This window comes from Anguilla rostrata, chromosome 2 (genome assembly GCF_018555375.3).
Source record: "Anguilla rostrata isolate EN2019 chromosome 2, ASM1855537v3, whole genome shotgun sequence".
Classification (NCBI taxonomy): Eukaryota; Metazoa; Chordata; class Actinopteri; order Anguilliformes; family Anguillidae; genus Anguilla; species Anguilla rostrata.
Window position 1 is genome coordinate 30,464,345 of NC_057934.1, and position 23,833 is coordinate 30,488,177.

The following is a 23,833-nucleotide window of genomic DNA, read 5'->3' on the forward strand; positions in this document are numbered from 1 at the left end:
TGTGCATCCAGGACCACGAAATACTTGTTTTTTTTTATTGCTGTCAGCATTACATGCGCCACTAATGTTTTTACTGATTGATCTGCACCAACAGCCAATAGGTAGCTACTATTACCACCATCGATTGTGAACACGAATAATTCGTGCATTGATATAGCCGTGAGAATATCGATCTACATCATAGCGCATTCTCCACAATCTCTTTGGATAATATATCTGCGAAGTGCGATTGGATTAAGCCGGTTGCCCTTTCCCCTCTAACCCCGTGATGTTGGCTGTTTCCTGCTCGCAAAATCCCTTCTCTGCAGCGGCGCTGGAGCAGCACGGAACACAAAACCTAGCTCAGCGACACGAAGAGCTAGCTAGTCGGCTTACTTGATATCTATCAGGGTCTCGGATAGCGGAGACTTGGCTAGCTAACTGTTTTAGAGATTCCAAACTGACATACTGCAAACTTCGCTCGCATTGAATTCAATCGCATTGAATTCACAGAAATGCGAAGAAAGTCCAGGATATTACTATGTTTCGCTGTTCTTTGGATGCTTGGCATCGCTTATTATTTCTATTCCGGAACAGGAGTGAATCGCAAGGTAGGAATTCCAATTTTATTCTATCTTGGAAATGGTTTAATAGCAATCCAGCACCGTTTTCTAAGGGAAGTTTGTTCATTGCTGGGGGTTCTGCTGTGTCATGTTGTATTAACGTTACATTTAATTTAACGTTAGCTGACAGGATAGCTCTCTAACATTTATAACAAGTTAGCCTGCTGTTAAGCTGGCTGCACAGCTATATGCCCTTGTCTCTTAGAAGTAGCTAACTCGTCACCTAGCTGGGAACGCTCATCATAGCTTCATAACAAGTAGTCAGTGCACTGTGATTTTCCTGCTAGCAACACTTTGCAGTTGAACGAACGAGCAGTCCCATATCAGTGTAGCTACTTCTTGTTGCTGTGATATAGGGATTGACTAGTTCGCTCGAGTGATGAGTTAAACTCATTTAACGTGCCAATGCAGTTGATTAAACTTCCCTAATCGAAACGCACATTAGCGTTCCAGCAGATGATCAACCTGGCTCTCCAGCTAGCAGGCTATAAGTTTTTTTAAAAACCTCAGAGCAGTAATAAGAGCTGACTGACAAGCTATGAAATTACGAGTTTGAGTTTTGTTCGTTCGTTGCCGAATATTGCAGAAATGTCTTATTTAGCGCTTCTTTACCTGGAAGTAACATTCGTTTGACTAAGGTTAGGCTACTTAAAAAAGGCAAATGTTAAATTCAGGTTTAAGCACACATTCTGTTACTGTTATGAAAACAAAACTTGGATTTAAACTGGCAAGCTGGTTAGCTTGCTATATACATCACTTAAGCCCCCGATTAGATTTTTTGGAAAGTTGGAGTCGATCTGGATATTTTCGGTTATGCTATTTCCATCTAGCCATCTAGCTATACGACCACTTTTTTTCGTATTTTATGGCGCAGTCGATGTTTTGCTGTTCCCATCTGAATATGATTAGATAAAACATGCTTCCCATTTTACGAAACGTCGGCATATCGGTCCCTAAAACAGAACAATGCCGAAAGCTTTTGAAATCCTAGAGTGAACCGGTGGCCAGCTTCAGTGCCAAATGGGGAAATTGCCAAATGCTGAAGAATTCTTTCGATTTTGACTGGAAATGCACGCACACATTTTCTTTATGTATTATTTCAACCTTTGTCGTTAGAATTGGTAATCAAACCCACAGTCAGATGCTGTAATCGCATGTAGCCTACCGGAATACACTAATGTACTCTGCAGGCGTTTTATTTCGTTCGACGGAATTAGCTAATAACCCAGATAAATATGTATTGGTCTCTCACACCAAATGCACGCATTCAAGTTATATATTGTCGGTATTTGGTATTGCACCAGATTGTTATGACATCACTCATAAGAGAGAATGGTCGAAGACAACAGAAATGGAGGTTGGCTATATGTATTATCATGCAATTTACCAAGGCTTTGAAACGGAGATGAGCCGTGACCGGACATGTTTCGTTTAATTAATTAATTAGCGTTAATTAATTAAGTGATTGATTGATTGATTGATTCATTCATTCATTCATTTATTTCAAGAAAAATAAGATTATAGGCATAAATATGCAGTTCATACAAAATAATCCCATTACAATTCAGGAAGTGTTCCTTCCCTTGAAAACACGGATGAGTATTTATGGTTGTGTAAAAACTGTATGCTCTTCACGTGGTTGTGTTGGTTGCCGTCCGTTGTTGTGCATGCACCTTTTCTACCATCTAGCTTGAATAGTGCTACAGCGAAAGATACAGACACGTGGGAATATTGGTATATTTAATTAGCAAATGTCTAAATGCCCCCGCCTCCTTCCTCATTCACCCGTTAATCATTTGCTAAGTGAGGATATGCTAGCGGTCATTGGACTAGAAATTACGTACGTTCAACATAACTTTTTTTGTTGAAGATAGTTTCATTTAGCCTATAGTAACATAATAATGTATAAAAGTGACTTTGTTCATTGTCATGGGAGTGCTTTGCATGCAACAGTATTAGGATTTTCTACCTCTCATTAGGCCTACTTTTAGCTATTTTAATTTACACAAGGCGATCCAATGTTATTTCTAGTGATCAACTGAACCCAGCTGTGACAGGATACTGAAGCCACAGAAGAGGGCACCACATGATATAGTTAAATATTTGGGGAGTTTGCAAGCAATATCCACACTGAACTCCCGTTTAGATCTGCAATGATGTTTAGTCTGTGCGGGGTTGTTTGCAGCATGTCTTCATTCCATTAGAGACTTTTGGGATTATCTGTTTATATCCCTGCTGGATTACTCACTAAAATGTTTTCTATTGAGTAAGACTGCTGCATACCCGCACATCCTAAATGGTTCACATCCATCTTTGAGAGCAATGTGTTGTAAACAGATGTTTGAACTTCTGCTGTTTCACTGGGAATTTTTTATTGTTTTCCCCCAAGGATGTTGAAATAGGAGAAGGTGGTGCTAAATAGAATAGAAGTGAGCTTCCAGTTCCCCAATGTCAGGAGGTCAGTTGATTAATATTTGATAGAGCTGTATGGAGCACAGCTGGATATAACTGGTTTTCTCAGAGGTTCTGCTTTTGCCTGCAAGTTGAAAGTATGCCAGCAGATTCTGCATCTTTCCTTTACCACACAATTATCAGCTGTCTAAGATTTTTTTGTAATTCAACCAAATTGACCCATTTAAGCCTATTCTACTGATGTATGGCTGCAGGTGTCTTTTTAAGTGGTGCAGTGGTATTGCTGGGGTATAGCCTATTCATAACGGGGCAGAAAGAAAGTATTACAATTACAATTTTCAATAGAGAAATAGAGAAACTATGCAGAGCTTTCACAGTTAACCTTGTGTCTATCTGTTCTAGGAGGGGTGGAGGTAAGAAAAATATGTGATACCTGGCTTGGTGCACCCCAGGCTCTCTCTCCCTTTGTTTTGTGCCTGTGTTGGAGACGTGGGCCAATTTTCTCTCTTTGGTTTGTTCTCTTGTTTTTTACACCTACAACAGCTCACATTAGCTATGCACTCACTTAAATCCGTACATCTGCACGCACTACTGACAGTACTGGTTGCCCCACTCCACTCAAGTTTGTTCAGGTTTTATTTAATTAATAAATTGAATTGTTATTCCTTTTTGGCCAAAACTGAATGTGCGGTCTCCCTTCTTTTGCCTTGGGTTTCTGCTGAACAGATTATTATAAAGCCTTAAAGTAAATAAAATAAAAAAAAGTTTTTTGTGACCTGACCAAAAAAGTCATTCATGGCAGAAAGTGAGCAAGTCACTGGTTACTGAACGAGTATAAGATTTAGTTGCATTCCACAAGATACCATTGATGTGGTGAGTCTAGAAGCATAATTGTATCAGATTTTATTTGCCAATACTGTGCCAGCCAAACATGAACGGATAGAGCAATAATCACCGTAACTCTTGATCTACCCATCTGCCTATCATCTAATCACAGCTGTTTTTGTTGCATTGTAAGTGGTAAATTGCCATTTTTAAGTGTCAAATCTATGAACTTGAGAAGATAGTATTGAAGATAGTATTACTTTGTTAAAATAAATATGAATTGCAATTAAGCTTTTTACTTTGAGTTATTTTTATATTTGTGAAATATTAGTAAAATTTCTACTTCCTTTGAAAATGACTGGGATTCTGCAGAAGTATTCTAGAATTATTCTGGGTTTTAAAGGGTTGATTATTATTCAAGTCTTTTATCAAGTAGGCCTAATTGTCAAGTCAAGTAATTGTCCCCCAGCCAATGAAATCGGAGGTGGCGACACTCCATCCTTGGTGGGGGACAACATGTTTACTATTTGCTTGTTCTCTTAAGATAAATTCGGAACGGTTAATTTGTTAATCGCGATTTTGTAAAAAGGGTTGTCTTCAGCAGTAAAAAAAAAAAAAAATCGATATTGCACTCGTTTAAAATATTGCCCTCACAGTTTAACCTGACATTAAATTGGTAAAGTCTGGAGTTGTCTTTTCCCTTTCACAGCTGTTCTTGAGTACAGATGGAGAACAGATTCCTAGTGGCAGTCTTGTTCTGCCCTGACCTTTGTCTTGTTTGTGGTTTTATGTCCTGTCATAAAAGTGTTAGAGGGGCAGCTGTGTCCCCAGGGCCTCCGCCCCACTACTTCCTCTTCAAAGGGTCCCTCTGTCCTATAGAGAGCTGAGGATGCCACGTCCGCCACCCTAGGGGCTCAGTGCAGTGTTGTGGCAGATTGTCCTTGCAATGAGGGGTTAAATTGGCTTGTTACGTTAACCTAGTCATCCCAAATAAGCAAAAGCAAGAAAAATGAATTAAAGTTGTGGAATAAGCCAAACCATTTTGGCTGAACACACTAACCCTTTAATTTTGAAGTCATGTTCTCATAACTAACATTCAGCAGTCTGTAAACAGGTTTCAGATTTCCGGTGTGGTGTAATTTTCTTGTAGTTAGCCTGTGGTTGTTAGCTGATAATTTGCATGCCTAAGGTAGCTCATGTTAGCCAATAATAGTCAGTTATTAATCTGGCTACACAAAGCAAGTTGTGTAACATTAACTTAGGCAAATGGACAGAGCCAACTAGAAAATTCAGCTGACCTGGTGAGTTAAAACAAAGAATTTCTTTTCTCTGGCATAAGAAAGAATAAAAAAGTAAAATTCCTGAAACTGAAAATTAATAATTCTGTGTACATCAAATTAGGAAAGGATGTTCACGTTCAGTGTATGAACTGTATCCCAACCTAGGTTATGAATAAAATTATTGAACTCCCCTAATCATTGTCACCATAAAGGCTCCTATATTGAGCAGATACAATATCCCTACACTGCATGTAGACCACTTTATAAATTAATAATGTATGTAGCTTAGTGTTGTTGTGTTGTAGCTATAGGCTATGTTAAATATAATCTATTTAGGCAATACAAACATGTTATTGACATTACCATGTTACATAAAAGTTAACTAATTCTTGTTCAGTAATTTAAGATATTTATTCTTGCTCATAAAGCGTGTCTGGTGACACACTGTCACTCACTCCATATTGTGAGGAAATGTAGTTTTGTTAGTGTAGAACATGATGTAACTGAATCCAGTTTGTGCAATTTCAAAGCCAACTGCCCAGAGAATACCACAATTGAAGTCTTGTAATTGTACTAAAAACAGGCTCCTTGTAATCGCAAGTTGTTTAAATTTCAATGGGGAAATTCATTAGGGCAATTTTCTTCTGGCAGTGAACTCAGTGGAAGTGATGTCACACTTTGGCTCTCTAGTGCACTCACCATTTCAGCCTGGCTCCCCCTACACAATTTAGAAAAATTCTTCCCGGGATGGATGGAGCAGGTGTGTGCATCTCATTTGTGTAAAGTATTCTCTATGCAAATTAATTTGTACAGCGCAACTATGAATCCAGATTCAGCTGGAGCTGTAATTCAATTTATTTACCTTGCCTGATTCTCACCTCAGATGTTTTCAGAAACATTTTAGTGGACTGTTTAGGTGAAATATGCGAGTTTATGTAGGCTACATGTTTCTCCGATTTGAAAATGTTAGGCCAAAACCAATCTAGCCAGTCTGGTGCTGGCAGTGTTCCATCGTATTTAAAAGTAAGTGGGCAAATTTGTGGGCAGCAACAATTTTCAGAATGGCTTGACATTTATATTACATTGTTGTACCTCCAAAGAGGTGCTCGGACATCACAATAGGGGCAGGGTTGGAGTGAAATGCAGAAATAAAATTTCAGATGTTAGAGAGCAGTGAAAAGATACTTTTCTGCCAGTTTTTTTCTGCCAAAGCATATTATTTCAGAAATTTCTTTCTGATATTTCAGAAATAATGGCATGAGTTGAAGTGTTTCATTATGAAGTAGGCATACAAACACGTTTACAGCCAAAAAAACAAAACAAAGGTGATCGAGTGTGTAATTAGCCTACTCTTTAGAGGTCACAAAAACAGCCAGTGTATCACATTAAAATTCCATATATGGACAATTATTGTCCACAACACATTTATTTAAAGTTTCATGTTGATTTCCGTGATGTTACAACACTGTAGGAGATTAAACCTACATAGCGTGATTACTTTGCACGTCCTCACTATGTCACAGATTATTAGACTATAGCATACCATTGTAACAGATTTCAGTGTTTTTTGAAGCCTTTGTGAAGCTTTCTTTTGTTCATCTTTATTTCTGGTACTGGTGAGGTCCTCTACATTGAGCACATGTATGTACTGGTTCTTAGCAAAGTCACTGTATATGGAGGCCTTTCATTTTTTTCCTGGCTCTAAATGTTTTCTACTCTTTGAAATTACTCTCAGTTCTCTCTCTGCCAGTAATCTCAAATCAGGAATTAGGGCAGACAAAGGGTTATTGCATGATTATTGAATAAGGATTGGTGTAGCTCCAAGCATTATTTAGGCTAGTTACTCATCAGAAGTATTTAAAGTCAGATTATTAATTTGTGTTTTTCAGTGCCTGTGCAAAACTCAATTAACAGGTTACTTTGGGTATTCTTGATTCTGAGGAAAAACTAATCTGGTGTGCCATCAGGATTATGGAATAGAAGATCCTCTAACTTGACACTATAACAGTTCTGATCACTCCAAACCCAAAAAAAGACAAATTAAAATGATTGCTTTCAGAAACCCCCCATTATCATATCAGAAGCAACTAATAAACTGAGATGGTAATATTTGAAAAAAAAAAAAAAACCCACAACAGAAGTGCCTTGTTTCCTAACATTCTTGTTTTTTTCCCTTAAATGAAAAAAATATTTGTCAAAAGGGCAATGGGTAGTTATGGTGAGCTCAAGTCCCTCAAGCATGCTTTGTTCTGTTTATTCTTTTGAAATTCTGTCTGACTTTGAGTGAAGTGAATGGTTGAGCTTGCTCTCTCTGCAATCGACTGCACAAAACTGTATTCATGGTTTATGAATGACATGTCCTAAGTCACGTCATGGTAGCTATCATGGTGGATTTAAGTTTGTTCTGGAAGTAGCCTACCATTTTTCTTACCCATTGTCTTTCAAAGGGAAACGTCACCAAAAATCATTTCTGATATTCAACCTGTCCATTGATAATACAGGCAAAAATGTATCCATCTCTAGAAAAACCTGCTTGAGTGATGCCTCTGCAACACACAGACCCACTCTGAAGAACTAGTAATTCCCAAGAAACGGCATGTTTTGCAACTGCATCCATGATTTGTTTATAGCACAGAATCCAAAATTGTTTTATAGTGACGCCTCCTGCTCCCTGTTCCCTGCCTGCAGATGTCGGGAAGCAAATAACATGCATGAGAGTCAGTCAAGTAAGGTATCTTAAGTGTTAGGCCTATCTATCACTGCTGGTGGAACATCACTTGGTGAAGCAGTTTGTTTGATGACTTTCAAAGAGAATGGGATATAAGGTATGATTTTGAGATCAAAGGCATAAAAATGCTTACTTGTGATCAAGTACAAGTCAAGTATACAAAAAGGCATTCTTGCACTGGTCTTGAGTAGCTAATGCTGCCTCATTGATCAGTGTGTCTATGCAAAACATGTCTTGCCAGCTAGCTGACTTTACCTATTAAAACTATGGATGCTCTTTAACTTGGAAGGTTACTCTTTTTGTCTTGTGGAATGTCTACACATCATTAGAGGTCGCAGCAATAGAAAATGCTGCATTTTTCATGGAGAAAAAAATGAAAACCAAAAAAAATGTGGGCTGCATTCTGAAAATGTAGAAATATTGATTGTGACATTCAGTTCAGTTTTGATTTTAGGGATGTCTGTATTGATTTGCTAAACCTGCAATATGTTGTAATATTCTGAGTTTACAATCATCTGGGAAACAGATTGATTTGCATTATTTTTGAGCTATTTATCTTTCAATTGCTGATTTTAAACATGTAATTCATGACTCTGTGACTGAAATATGTTCCTGCTTTTAACCTCTGCGCTGCTTTTTAATTACTGTTACTTTGCTGTCTCATTTCCCATTTGATGTTTGTAACTCGTTTGCTTACTGTCTTGCATAACTTTGTGTTTTATGTCAGGTCCCCCTTGAAAAAGAGATTTTGATTTCAACAGGGTTTATTTCCTGGTTAAATAAAGGTTAAATAAAAAAAAAACTTTAATGCACATAGCGGTAGGTAAGCTATTAAGCTATCCTATCACAGCACACATGCATGTTTTCGCCCTTACTGAGTGCATTTAACTATTAGGGTAGCCAATAAATAATAAAAAAATTGTTAAAAAATTGTTAACACACAAATGTTATTGTTATTGTAAATGTTAATTACGTGAAATCAAAAATATCTTTCAAGCGAATTAAATATACTGTATTCAGCTATTTTCATTATTTATTTTCCATATGTGATCATTTTTTGTCATCATCAGCATCATCATCATGCAATGGCATAAATACAACAATTAATAACATTTTTCATAACAGTAGACTATTAGTTACAATGTCAAAATAACAATGTAGTCAGAATAATATTTTGGTGGAATCGGCATAATAGCGTCTTAATTTAGGGTTTATTACCTGCATTTTTATTCATTTTATTTTATTTGGTCATTTGTAACAGTTCATCACGATGAATAATGGACGTAAGAATGTTATGGTAGGTAACATTATTAGTAATATCAAAATAACAATGGATCAAAACAGTAATGGCGGTGGATACATGTGATTGTTGGTCATGGTTTAATACTCAGCATATTCTGAAACACTGGTTCTGTGCTGGCAACTGTCAGTTCATCCCTTTTCTACATTGACAGCCTTATACTTACTGAACTGCAATACCGCAAGTAGGGTTGGGTCGGTTTCCTGTTTTGCTGGTCCGGTGTACGAGCTTAAACCGGTTTGATTTTATGCGAATCGACTGAACCGGCATTTGTCATTATGAGACGTAGCCTACTGGCAAATTAAAAAGTAGCCTACGTCACCAACCTGTGCTGACGGCGCTAAATCAAACTTGTATTGCATTAGTAATAAACAAGACAACGTGATTAACATAATATTATGTTTGTTTATAAATGGAGCCACTAGTGTCTGAGTGCAAAAAAAAAAAAAAAGATTGACAGGCTGTGCGCAATTTAGTGCCAAGGCCGGCAACAAGGAGATCCAGTTTCATTATACAAAGGCTTGGCTGAATTCTCGATTCTGATTGGTCCAAGGGTGGGCATTATTTCTCAGTAAAGGGATACCTTGGCCTTTTAACAGTTCTTAAATCAATGTGCTACAAAATTCAGCATTCTAAAGCAGTTTAAACAGCAACTTTCACATTTGAATTGTTACATCCCCTCCCATTTTCAATGTCCAATTTCACAATTGATGGCAACGTTGACTCTCATTTCTAGTTACTGTTGCTAGCTTTACAAATCGGAATTGTCCCTTATTTGGACAGTAGAATAGACATTACACATTTAACTCATGGCTACGGACACATTTTCATCCGTATGTTTGTGAACAATTGCGTTTATAGTAACCGCTGTTTTGAATACAATTCAGTAGTTAGCTAGCTAGCTGGGACAACAAGCGGGATAACAAGCATGCTGTGAGACCATTCTGAGTTAAAACCAAGAATTTTAATATTGGCTAGGTGACAAGTAACAGCGAACCTATCATAAAGCTAGCTGGCATTCAAAACCCGTTTCAGAGGGTCTTAGAAAGACGTTATGTATACACTGTGTGACCGCACCATTTAAAAAGCAAGACAGTGCTAGGGAGATTAATTTGATTGACTTTATGGTTTCATGCAGTTTTATTAAATAATGTAATAACAAAAATGACCAAAATTTGTGTTTTCGCTTAACAATGGTGCAAATAGAACTACCAACCAGAGTTTTTGCATAACAACGGTCCAAATAGAACTACCAACTGGAGTTTTGCTTGACAACGGTAAAGCCCGACACACTCATTCGGGGGCTCTCATTATGTTCCACTCGGGAGCGGCTGAGTCACGTGCAACGCCTAGTGGTAAAATTCGGTATTACCGGTCCGGTATTTGGCTTAATATCAAACCGGTTTGAAAATTTTTACATCGGCCCAACCCAGACCACAAGTAACCACTGGAGTTTTCAAGCTTCACGGAGAATGACAATTCCTGGTCCCCTGGCTTAAACATTAAAACGTTAGCGCTTGATTGGTGGCTCCAATACAATGAGCCAATAAGATGTTTGGTTGACCAAAATCGTCTACCAGTCTGGTTCCAGGGAATGCAGATAGGGTTCCAGCATGTCAGTGACTTTCTGAACATAAAAACTCACCAAAAACTTAACAACTTTGCTCTGAGGGCAAAGACACGGTCTAACCGGCCACCCAGACTCCTTAAGGAACTTTACGGACTTCGCTGCTCATCCCAACTCACACCTCGCCTGATCACTGAGAGACAGTTGGCCTGACACCATCCGCGAAATAAATCAAGCAGGTATATTTCCCTTTGACTGCTGTTTTGAGGAACAAATATCTCCAGACCTTCTCCCCACATTGGCCTTGTGGCTGAAGTGTGGAGACCTGTGCACATCCAAAGTCATCTTTGCGGGGAACCCTGGTGGACCCAGACTTCAAAGAAGTTTCCGAGGAATCCACGCACCTGCATTGATCATGGACCAGCTAATGAGCTGACACCATTTAACGGATTTTGGAGTGGCCTTCCGCTTTTGCCATTAAGTATTGAAATGTATTTTATTTAACAATGAAATCAAACAATAGGATAACGTAAGGCTATCCTATTGATTGGGTCATTTTACTGCTGTTTATTGTTGTGTTTTGTTTTGCTATGTTTGTGTTGGTCTGGAAGAGCAAATTCCATGACCTTGTTGTTTTACCTTGTTAAAACTTCATTTTTTGAGGCTGATGAACCACTTAATAGAGGGTAGTGTGTCATTATCCCATAACACGAATTCACCTTCATTAAATGGTAGTATTGTTAGCTTATATATTTAACCATTGTAGAATTATCATTTCCTCTTATTAAGCATCATATAATATTAGTCCTCATATTATGCAAATTATTGTTTTATATTAGCCTGTTCATATATTCATTATCATAGCCAATAAATATATATCGTTTTTCCAAACCATTGTTGTGTCTACTTTATTTCACTAAGTTGGGCTCTATGGATGTACAGAATTCTAATTGGTTGTTGAATTGATTCTGAATATTTAATGATTATTGAACAAATATATCACCCTGCAGTAGGGGGAACTAGCATGAATATCCCAAATCTAAAACACACAAAATTGGCCTGTGGTGCCTCTAGCTTAGAGTATGTAATATGTAGAGACAGCGACACCAGTAGAAACCTGTGGGGAGCACATCAGAACCAGGAAGTACAATTTCTTTGCTCAACAGACACGCTCACTTGTGTCCTTGGTCACATGCCTAATCACGTGTGCAAGGAGGATAGCGCATAGCAGTGACGTGAGGGCTATGTAAAGCCAATCCCCCTTCTTCACTGGTGATAATTAAATGCCTGTTCTAATGTATGCGAGATTGACAACAATGCACTTCTATATCTGGGGAAAAAAGCACCTGCATTCAAGGATTGTAAAAAACACTACCATATTCAGAGATGTATTTTTGGACCACATAAAACAATTTATGTTGTTAGAACGGACATTAGCGAGCTCCTTCTCAGCATTATCACACAGCTAAAATGAGCTATTCTAATACAGCCAACCAAATTTTATCCTCACAGATGAAAACTGTTATCACACCAAACCTGACGATCATGACCTCATGGCGATGTGCACCAACAGCTTATTAGAGAGCCTATGTACAGAGATAGCAAAGTGCATTTTACTGTTTGTTGTTCTGTTGGCTATGATGAAATTGGCCAAAACAATAAACACCGTTAATTCAGTGTTCACGGTACTAGGAAACATAGTGTTAATATGTCAGGCCTAGCTACTATGGGAAACGGTATTATAAGCCTGCCATTTAATGAATCAATTTAGCTCAGCTATTAAGGGAATTATTAAGGGAAGTTTTTGGACAAACAATACCAGCTTCACATGCTGTCCTGGATTTAGCTACCTGAAAAAGGGTATTTCCAAGTGCGAGCCTGTACAATAGGTACAGTTCAAAGCAGGCATTTTGACATTTTGAAGTGGCTTACATATCATAAATGTACTAACACTTAACAATGTTAATGGAATACCTCTGAACTCAGGTTAGCTGACATTCTGAACTGATTAGGATATTGAATAATATTGCCTTCAAAAGAACAGGACGATAAACACAGTCTTATTTTATTTGGTTTAAAGAAAAAGACTATTCCGAGACGCTCTTTAGAAGTTCTTAAGCTTTAAAATGCCTTTTATTAGTATTGCAGTATATGCCATGGGACCACATGAAGGGAGCCAATGCTTTACTGTCTTAGCCTCTAGGTTTTATAATCTAGTAAGGGATGCTGGCAGGACAAATTAATTAAATAATTAATTTGTTAGTTCGTTCGTATTAGGTGACTTCTGGCAGCACCGTAATTATGACCGCAAACAACATAAGAAAGGCAATTGTGCTAATGCAGTTTTTCTTTCTGCCTGATTTTAATCTTCATTATCAAGGATCAATGAAATATTCCATGATTTTCGACTTAATCATAGTTTAAGGGCTCGGGCTAAGTAAAACCAGGTTTTGTTTTTGCTCTGTCATGCAGGCCTAAAGCGGGTGGTATCAGCATTGACATCAGTATTGGGTATATGGGAAGTCTCATTTTAGTAATTGAAATTTACTCTAGAATTTCCATATCGCACACCCATAATAACTTTGCAAGCTATGAGTTGACATTCAGTTTTATACGTGTGACATGTTTTATGTATTCATTATCGAATATCATAGCCTACATGTTCACCAACATGAATCTGTCCGTCCATTTTCTAAACCGCTTAGCCTGGTCAGGGTCACTGGGGCCTCGAGTCTATCCCATCTGACATTGAGCGCAAAGCATGAATACACCCTGGACGGGTAACCAATTCATCAAAGGGCCAATACCCATTCACTCACACATTCATTAGTACAAGTACACACTCAAGTAGCCTACAATTTAGACTCTCCAGTTAACCTCACCTGAATTTCTTTAGACTGAAGGAGGAAACTGGAGTACCAACATCTAGCATCTTTGTATGTTAGCTGATTTTTCTCAAATGTTGGAAAGTGTTATTACCAAGTATTGATGACTGAGGGAACAAGAATTTCACCTAAAGGTGGCTGAGATACTGCAGTGCGTTTGCCTAGCCAATTAATTGCCTGCTGCTAAAGCTGTAGCACATAACCCACTGTATGTTGCTTACCCACTTTGACACAATTGGCTGTACTTTGTTTACCATCAAAGGCTCAGGTATAGACTTTTGTTTGGGGTTTGGCACAAAAAGGAAAAATATTTGCCTGTGCAAACTATCTGTTTTGTTTGATTCTTTATAGAATATTTTTTTGATAGTTTGAAGGCGAGTGCCTTCATTGGTCCTATGTAGCTGTTATCAGTTTGGCGCTGGGATCATTTCATGTGAGTAAAAACAATCAAGAGATTTAAAGTGTACATTTGGAAATGCAGAAATTACTTTGCTTAGTTCACACAGATTTCCAGTGTTACTTTAAAAATCCTGAAGTTGTTAGAGAAAGACCTTTTTGTTTTCTATGTCCCATGCTTGTTATGGGGCGACATAGCTCAGGAGGTAAGACCGATTGTCTGGCAGTCGGAGGGTTGCCGGTTCAAACCCCGCCCTGGGCATGTCGAAGTGTCCTTGAGCAAGACACCTAACCCCTAACCCCTAACTGCTCTGGCAAATGAGAGGCATCAATTGTAAAGCGCTTTGGATAAAAGCGCTATATAAATGCAGTCCATTTACCATTTACCATTTGAGAGGTACACTCAGCATTGTGAAAACTTAGGCTTTAGAATGTGTCCACTTGAATAAGAGGGCACAGTACATATCTTAAAACATCTAACTTGCTGGTCCTGGGACTGTCATACACCTCACTGTATCTGGCTCGGTTGCCAGAGCATTTTTGGCGCACAGGATGCAAGAAAGAACTACAGTGGAAAAGGCTGAGCGATTGGCAGTTAACCTTGGAAGTATAGTCCATTAAACCTTGCCTGCCTATTTGTTGAGGAGTTCATTATTGATTGCTGACTCTTATCCCCATTGTTTCTGAACAGTGCCCTTAAAATGAAGGCTGGCAGTACAAATGGGCAATATAATAGAGTATGCAAGAGGACATAAGCAACTCCTCATATTGAGTTTATTCTATCTTTTTTTAAGCATTGCTGGAAAACTACATTTCCAAGTATATTTAATATGATTACTAAGGTTCTGTAGCTCCGATTTATTTAGGCCTATTTATTAGTTTTTTTTTTTAGAGCACATTTAGATCCGAAAATTGGTTGCATTGTAACACTATGACCTTTAAACTAACAAGAATGTATGGATCTATTTCTCCTGTTTCTTTGGAATGTAATGAAAACGCATAGTTGCGTTTTGGTGTTATGTAGCCTTCCAACTGGAGAAAAAGCTGCCTGCTGCTTGGATACACTGGTAGAGATTTCATGTGCTGATTCTATGTATGATGTTATCTTGAATCCAGTATTTAGAGGTATTTGTTTTAATTCCAAAGTGTGCGGTTATTCATGTAGGTTTGCATGTCATCCTTAAATCTTGAGGAATATAGATGTGATCAAATCGCTTGTAATTTTATTTTCCCAATTTAGTACACAACTGTTGGATATTCCTATTACTATTACTTATGGTTTAATTTTCTTTCTTCTCTGGTCTATTCTTGCTTAAATAATTGGTCAGAACAACAAAATTAAGTATATCCAACAATTGGATGCCGGTGTATTTTCCGTGCTGTAGGATAACTGCTGAATTGCCAACGCCAGTCTTATAAATTAAGAAATTAATCTCAAAGTGTAGTACTAGTCCACATTTACATAGCTAAATCAATCTGGTATGTTTTATGATAAACTGTCCCTGCTGTTAAATATGACAAATGAAGGGGAAACACCACAATGTTTTGAGTAAAATGTGTGTATGGGGTTATGTACAAGAAATATTGTAAATATCAGAGAAAAGAGGTTGTGCACTCCAAAGTCTGAAAATCAGAAATAGTTTTCTCTTGGGCCAGGGAAAGATCAGATATCTCAGGATTTGGGGCATAGAAAAGGCCACTTTGTGTCTGACATAAAAATCAAGAGAACATTAAAAACATGGCCTCAAGTGTTGATCACTGCAGAGTAGACTAAACTGCACATTCATGAAATACTGTATTCTTTTCGTTAGCCAAATTTAGTTAATTCGCGAAATTAATTGAAAGTTTTTAAGCTGTATTTTTTATTGTATTAACCCGGCTTTTCAGCACATTAAAAATCTACTGTATGTAGCCTACAAAGTTACAAAATCTTTTTTACTTAACCATGTTAATCACATTCTGTGTCCTGCCATAATACTGCTGAAGCTATTGAACAAACATATGGGTCACGGACACACAAATTGACTCATTGTCATTTGGAGCTTGCTTGCCAGTGTCATTAACCTACAACTGTTCTATTTACAGTTGTGATCAAAGTTCACCTGCTTAGATCTGTTAACTATGTTAATCATGTGCTTTGATGTAATTTCACTTTGTGCAATAAATGGAAGCAGGAACTACATCGCTTTTAAGTGGCACCTGGACTTAGAAGCACAGCATGTCACAGGTAATTTCTGTCTATCCTGGTACCATTTGCTAAGCTTCTCTTGCAGTTTTTCTAGTCCATAAAAATAATTATGTTGATGGTACAGCTCCTTTTACTTCTCTTCCCCTCTACAGTGATCTAGCTCATCCACCCTTCTCACATTTAGGATTCTTATGCACAGTGATAGCCCAATCATTGTCCATCTTCTTGCTGAAATGCAAACAAACATTATTGATTTGGCAAACAGATGGCTGTCTGTAACCTGTGGTTTGTGAAAAATTACACGTAATTTGTGAGTCTTTTCTTTATTATGGACACTCGTACAATGCACCATCATGGCCAGAAGGGTTTGCAATATTTGAATTAGTTTTTTAACTACTGACACCTGCTCCCTCACAGTGCTTGTGGTCGTTTGTGAACTTAAAATTGCAGTCTGAACACAAAGTTTCAGTACTGTATATTGGTTTCTGAATAATCCTGTAATAATAATAATAATAGTAATAAGGCGAAGCAACTTTCTGGTAATTCTGTTCATTGGAAATTCCCTTTCATATCTCATCGTAGCTTTATTCATGTCAAGTCATTTCAATGATCCAAGACAGATTAATTTTAAGAAAGATTGCAATTTTTACTTGAAGGGATACATTTTCCTAGCATCCCTAGTTTTGAACTGCAGTAAAGGGCGGTGGAAGTACATTCATGTCAGCTTTATAAGAATGGGATGAAAAATACATTTACCGCTGTATTTGTCATGTCTGGTTATTTTAAACATTAGAAAATGTATTGGTTATGAAAAGTTGCTAGTAATACTGCGTTCACAATGTTCTGGAAAAAGAAGTGCAAGAAGTTATTTTAGTGTACATTCATTGTAGCATTTATCACTTATTACTGTCCGTTGCAGGATTTGCCCAGCTTTAGTCTCCTGGGAGGTCTCAGCTGGAAAACTGGCTAGTCAAGTGAGTTCTACTGGCTAGGAGTTGCAGTGGTGGCAGATGATCTGTAAAGCCTCTGTTTCTGTTCAGTGATGTCATGTCTCACAGGCAGTGCTTGTGTACCATTCCCAACCCTGAATTTGTGGCAGACTTGCAGCATTGGTTCGGACAGACTTGGCAGTATTGGCAGACTCTTTTTGTGCCTATTGCATGGAAAATGAAATTAACTAGTGTCTGTTGAGTAGGAATGCCTTCCTGCTTATGAAAACCAAAGCATTAAGTTCCTTTTTTCCCCTGAAACCAGCAACCAGATAGGTTACTTCCTCCACGTCTTGCTATGTGAAGATACATGTCTTTCAATAGCTCATTTAATAATGGATTGATTTGTTAACGGGCACCATATACCAACAATAACTATTTTGCCCCTTTCTGATTTTCTTTGTTGTATATTTGTCATACTGAATTGTTTCAGCTCATTAAACTAAATGTAATATTAGACAATGAGAGCCTGAGTAAACACAAAACACATTTTAAAAATTATTATTCAATTTTTTTAATGAAAAGGGTTATCAAACACCTATATCGCCCATTTTTCGCATCACTGTGGAATAATTTTAGTCCACTCATCATTGCAGAACTGCTTTAATTCAGACAAATTAGTAGGTTTTTGCTGCCCTTTTCAGTACCTGCCACAGCAGGTTGGGTTTCAGTGGGGACTTTGACTAAGCCACTCCAAAATTTTAATTTTAGTTTCTTTTCAGCAATTTATATGTGGACTTGCTTTTGTGTTTTGGATCATTGTCTTGCTGCATAACACAAAATATGCTTCAGCTCATGGGCAAATGAGTACACATTTTCCTTATGAATTTTCTGGTGCAGAGCAGCATTTGTGGCAAATCCTCCAGGTCCTGAGGCAAAGCATCCCCAAACCGTCACACTATGTGTCACTGTTGATATGATGTTCTTACTGTGAAATGCTGAATTTGTTTTACGCCAGACATAATTGTCAGTTTAACTTGCATCACATGTAAAATACTGGAATCTATTATTAGAGACAAGTTAGTTTCAGAACTACACTCTGACGCATACAGCTGGCTGGTGCATTGCCTTGCAGAAGGCCACCATCTGGAGCTGGCTTTTGGTGAAGTCCAGCTGAGATGTGCTGTGGTGGTTCCACCTGTAACAAAGGTCTATGAAGGTGGCCTTTGCGCAGGAGCTGCGTTGTATTGTTTTTGTCATACTTTATGTGGAGATCCTCTAGGACTCCTCGTTTAAAATTTGCCATCATCTTTACATCATTCTCATTCTCCTTGAGAATCTCTTCACTCATCAGATTGAGAATTAGGAGCAGATATGATATGCTCACTTACTCTTCGCCAGACAGAATGTTAGTGAAAGCCACAACAGGCTTCAACGCATCCCAGATTTCCTCCAAGACTTTGATGTCCTGCCAGCTGAGGGTGGGAAGGGGCTACGGCTCTTGTCATCAGCAAAAACCTTTTGTCCTTTCTACCATTGCTTATCTTGAGCCCTGTCACGGTGCACAATCCTGCAATAAATGATATTGGCTATTACCAAATTAGAATGTAAACATCTAGGTCTATCTAGATACAAAAAATAATTGTGGTTGCACACAGTATTACGTATATGTGACTTCAACTGATTATCTGATTTACATATACTTAATAATATTGCATACAACCACTATCCAATTATTTTTTTCTGAGTGTAGGCTATAAGAGAAACATGGGCTACACTGCCAACATGACATGCATGTAGTTCATTGTTAGCGGCTTCATAGATCAAGAAATCACACCCAATAATGGCCAGTATTTATTTTGAAGATAGTGAGATGAGAGCAAAAACATCTGTTAGAAGGTGAGTTTTCTTTAGTTAAATATTGTTGTAACAGTTGAAGTCTGCTACAGAGCATCAGTTATTTGAACTGTTCACTGGCTGTCTATACTCTGGATCTGAATGAATGATTATATGAATTTTTATGTTTATGTGTACTAATGTACTAAGACTAGGAATATTTATGAGAATATACATTTAATGTGCCCAAACAAAAATGAAGAGGATTAACTAATTATTGTTAACAAGGTGTTACTGTAGAAGATAATTCAAATTCTAATTTAAACATTTTAAGAAAGAGAAAGTATTTTTCATTGAGAGAACCCTTCTTGTGCCAAGTTTTCTTTTGTTTTTGTTTTTTTGGACCAAATTGTGGTTTGCAAACGTGAGCATATTTTTAGGGCTCGATCTTGACTGCTGAGGTGATAGGATTTCACTTTTACTGAAATCTCTCAGGGGAAAAACCTGTGGCAGAGAAACAGAGATACATTCTGGCCCCATTTGACAAGAGAGGCATTTCTTCAGCATATGTCTTGAACCAAGCGAGTGGGTAAGCATTGGTGATGGTGGTAGGAAGTTATGAGTAGTTTCTCCTCAGACTCGAGCAATTCATTTTCTGAGGCTGCCCTGACCAGCTTCACTGAGGGGATTCACTGCAGTAACCTATATAGGCTTTTCTCTTGGTGGTCGAGGTGCTGCTGCTCTCTTATGCTGCTCTACTGTTTTACTGTGGGTTGCTGCTACTGCTTGAGGCTGTTCTCTCTGGAGGTCCTGCTGATAGGCTACATGCCATCAAGGATTTTGGCAACACTTCCTTTAAACTGGGCATCCACAAAGGAGGACATATCCTACACTCTTTACTTCCTCCATACACCTCCGTTACGTCTGTCAATAAGTCATCTTCTTGATTACTACGTATTTCATCATCAATGTATTCTTTGACCGGGTTCAGAGAAGAATCTCTTTGCATCTCTTTGAAGCCAGGAAATCAATAAATTGCAGTTGAAGACCTGGTTTACATCCTGCAGAATGGTATTGTCAGTATATTTCCATGTGAATCTGGCTCCAGCTAGCATTGCTGCCCCAGAAATCATTTAATATATTGTCCCCATGTAGCAACCATATCATAAATCAGTGAATGATCAGGAATATTCAAGTCTGCTTGTTTCTTCTTCAATCCTTGTTTCGTCTTACATCTTTGAGAGAGTTTCAGGATCAAGTGCTAGCATGCTCTAATCCAGTTTACTTCACTAAATCTTAAAGGAGGGATACTTTAAAGAAATTAATATCAGGTTGGGGGCCAATGTTCAATAAGTCACACTTCTGTTTCAATGCTATATATTGAAACGTTTGAGTTTGGGGTGAACAAGTTTTGAGAACGTGATTGACTTTGCAGTCTTTTTGCAGGTTAGGCTATTCGATGCATTATTGGCCATGGTAAACAAAGTGTAGAAAATTTTGGTGAAAATAACCATTACATTACAGGCATTTGGCAGACGCTCTTATCCAGAGTGACGTACAAAAAAATGTGTATAATTAAAACCAGGAACAAGTGTGTTGAAAACCCTAGAGGGAAGACCATGTTTCCTTTCAGGTTTGTGCAAATTCTAAGTAAACTTTTGAAAGGTGGACGTGTATTTTCAACAGGCTTTACAGTAGCCTTTACTATATGGGTCTGGCTGTTAGTGCTAGTTGGGTCTTCACTTGGAAATAGTTTTATTCAGAGCTGGTGTTGGGTAATCTTGCTGAAAAGCTGTAGGAGGAGTAGCATAAAGAATCTTGATCTCTCGCTTTTTCAGTGTCCACCAATGGACCTATAGCTTTGTCTAGCACCCCCTCTTTGAGTGAATGTCCGCTTTGTAAATATGAAAGTAAAGCCTCTCATTGAGATCAGCTTTTTCAAACTCTTCAATTAGTTCTGTCCTAGTGTAAAATGTTTTTGTTCCAATTTTCCATAATTAAAAATAAATTTTATAGCACAATGTTAAGTTGTTTCGAATGAGCTGGCTTCCATGTGCAGCAGTCTGCTTATCAGCGCAATCTGTTACGCATTAGGCTAACTCCCAGTGTTCAGATAACTAAGCGACTGCTGAACAAAATACAATTTTTGCAAAAAGCATTGGGTGGTAATTATGCCAGCCATGTTCTGAGTGGACGCTTGTTGGATTTCAGTTGAAAATAGCACCTGACCTAGCTAACATCTTTAGCTTGAATATGAACTGATGCATTTTGGGTTACAGAAACATTTTCATTGACAAAAGAGCTATAAATACACAAGTATGGGATATAACGAAAGTGAATGCAATGTGAGTACATTGCATATAGGGCCTAGACATTTTTAAAACTTTTTTTCTGAGTGATTTATTCTGTCGTCTGAGATGACAGAATATCTGAGAAGGGTAGCCTATACGATTATTTTCATATAAAAATTAATGAGACCAAGTAACCCTAGAAAGTATTTTTTTTAATGGTTTTGTGATGTGGGTTTGTGTGTAATAAGTGATTGAGGGATGGAGAGGCTCATTTTTTACAGCCATTCACTGCCCTAAGCACTGAAAAGGGAACAAGTTACGTTGTTGGCACGAAAGCAGTACGCTGCAGGTGCTGAGCTTGAATTTGCAGCGTGTTTGTAGCCCATTTTTTTACCTGATTGTGGATCTATGCTTTTCTCCGTTCTGTGGGCACTGACACCTATAACCACTATTGGGCAGGAGGCAAAGGGCTACTCTACAGATTGTTCAAGTTCAAGTTCCGTTAATTGTCATTCTGCTCATTATTGAGAGGTGTAAGAAAAAGAATGGAATACAATGTCCAGGGACCACAGTGCAGTATAAGAACAGCCATTAACAATTAAAAGCAGAAATGAATTAATAGGATTAAAAAAAGGAAAAGGTCAGTGAATGATAAATGCAAAGTATGCATTGCTTTGGGTATTAATATCAAAGACAAATTGGACAGCATATGAGCCAGGAAAACTATAGATTGACTTATGTATAGGTTTTGATTCTTTGCATTGCTACGCCCCATGTACTGGCCGGAAAATAGAGCCCTCTATCTTCAGGACTTTGGAAATGGGCAGGTTTACAGTTAACAGTGGCCAAAACATCTAAACCACACACAATGGAAATCTGCAAAAGCCTTGTCAGGCATTGTCTGTTGCATTTCCAGACAGACTTTCCTGTTGAATTTTCAAGTTCTGGAGCAGGTTTTCAACCATTCCAGGCATGTGTGTTCTGCTGTGTCATCATCTTTGAGGAGAAAAGAGGTGGGAATCCACAAAAGCACTGCAATGCTTTTACTTCTGTTAAAAATCTCTGAAAAATTACTTACTATTCGCAAAGCAGCCACGGTGGGTGGAATGCGCATGCAATTGAACTGCCAGGGAAATAGCAGCACTGTGCCATCAGGGTCATGCATATTTAAATTGTTATCTACATAAATTTTAGTTCCAAAATTACTCATTTATATGCAAATGGGAATCAATACAGGGCATGTCCGATTCACAAAGAAGATTGCAAATTACCACTAGCAGTCAGCATGGAACCTGGCAGTCATGTGGCACAGTCTGTTTCAAAGCCTTGCTATGTGTAAACTTGTCAATGACTGTTAGCTGTTATAGTTGCAAGACACAGACCTCACTAATGTATTAGGCATGGGGCAGAAGCAGTAATTATTTGTTATTCAGTCATTCCATACTAGAATTACAAAGATGTCATTAAGCTTGCCACCTGTTGTTTGTTTTCTGATGTAATTTAAGTTTAATTGCTATTTGTGCAGAGACAAATTTGGCATTACAAATAGCTTACCTCAATTTGGCATTCACAAATTTTAATTTGCTATAAATCATTAATTCGAAAAGGTCAGATTCTGTGAATTACGGTAAATTCCAAGAATTATTGAAGAGGTCCATTTGCTGGTCATTCGACCTGTCTTGGAATATCACAGAAAGTTTTGAAACACATTTTGAAAGTTGTGTAGTGTGCACAAGGCATAAAGCTCAGAGTAGAGAATCAGAAGTCAATGACTATGCATTATAGTCTGGAATAATGAGGCTGTGGGAAAAGCAAGTTAGGAACCATTGTCTGTTTGGGTAAAATTTTACATTATGTAATATTATAATTGTTTAATACGTCCAGGAAAACAAACATGATGTGTAACCCAACATTGCAATCAGTCTGTTCTAATTTGCAGCAGTAAACTGTCACATCACTGCTTCCCACCTCCTGGATTATCCAAAATCCTCATTTAAACGTTAATGTCAGTATGTAATCGAGATGGGCAGCCTGGCGAAGTGCCATCTTTTACATGAGTACAGTCCATTAGCAGTCCATATTTGCAGTAGTGGTACTAGGTATTACTTCTTGACCTCCCTTGTCATATGTGATTGATTGTCCATGTTCACCATGCTGTGAAAACAAGAAAAAAATATGTTTATTGAATGCATTCAATATTTTCAGTTATCTGAAATTATTTCAGCTGCCATGCTAATTTATTTATTGGTTAATTTGACCCTACATGTTTTTGCCTCCACTGTGGACCCATTGAGGTCAGTTATAAGGCAGTTCACTGTAGCTAAAAGTTTAGCACCTTTCCCCAGCTCTGCTACCCAGACAGGTGTTCATGACACATTTCTTCATTAAATATGGAACTTGCAGTTACAATAGTTTATTTCATATTTCATTCCCTCCACATGTACAGTAAATACAGTACATGGCATGGTGAATAAAATTTGAATTTTTTGTGTAAACTAAACCTTTAAGGGCACTGCATGATTCCTTTGTAACATTCTAGTTATAAGAATACTCATTGCAGCTATGGTTAGATTCCTAGTTCAAGTCCCATTTTA

At 37.9% G+C, this 23,833-nt stretch overlaps 1 protein-coding gene across 1 annotated transcript in view; it reads left to right on the forward strand.

The window, feature by feature from the left end:
• The first annotated feature begins 258 nt into the window (after positions 1-258).
• The window catches only part of LOC135247738 (polypeptide N-acetylgalactosaminyltransferase 2), a 109,506-nt gene continuing 85,931 nt past the window's right edge, over positions 259-23,833 (forward strand). Inside the window, exon 1 of the mRNA XM_064321529.1 lies at positions 259-590. Within this exon, the coding sequence (XP_064177599.1) occupies positions 495-590 (96 nt within the window). The 5' untranslated portion in view covers positions 259-494. The remainder of the gene's footprint in view (positions 591-23,833) is intronic.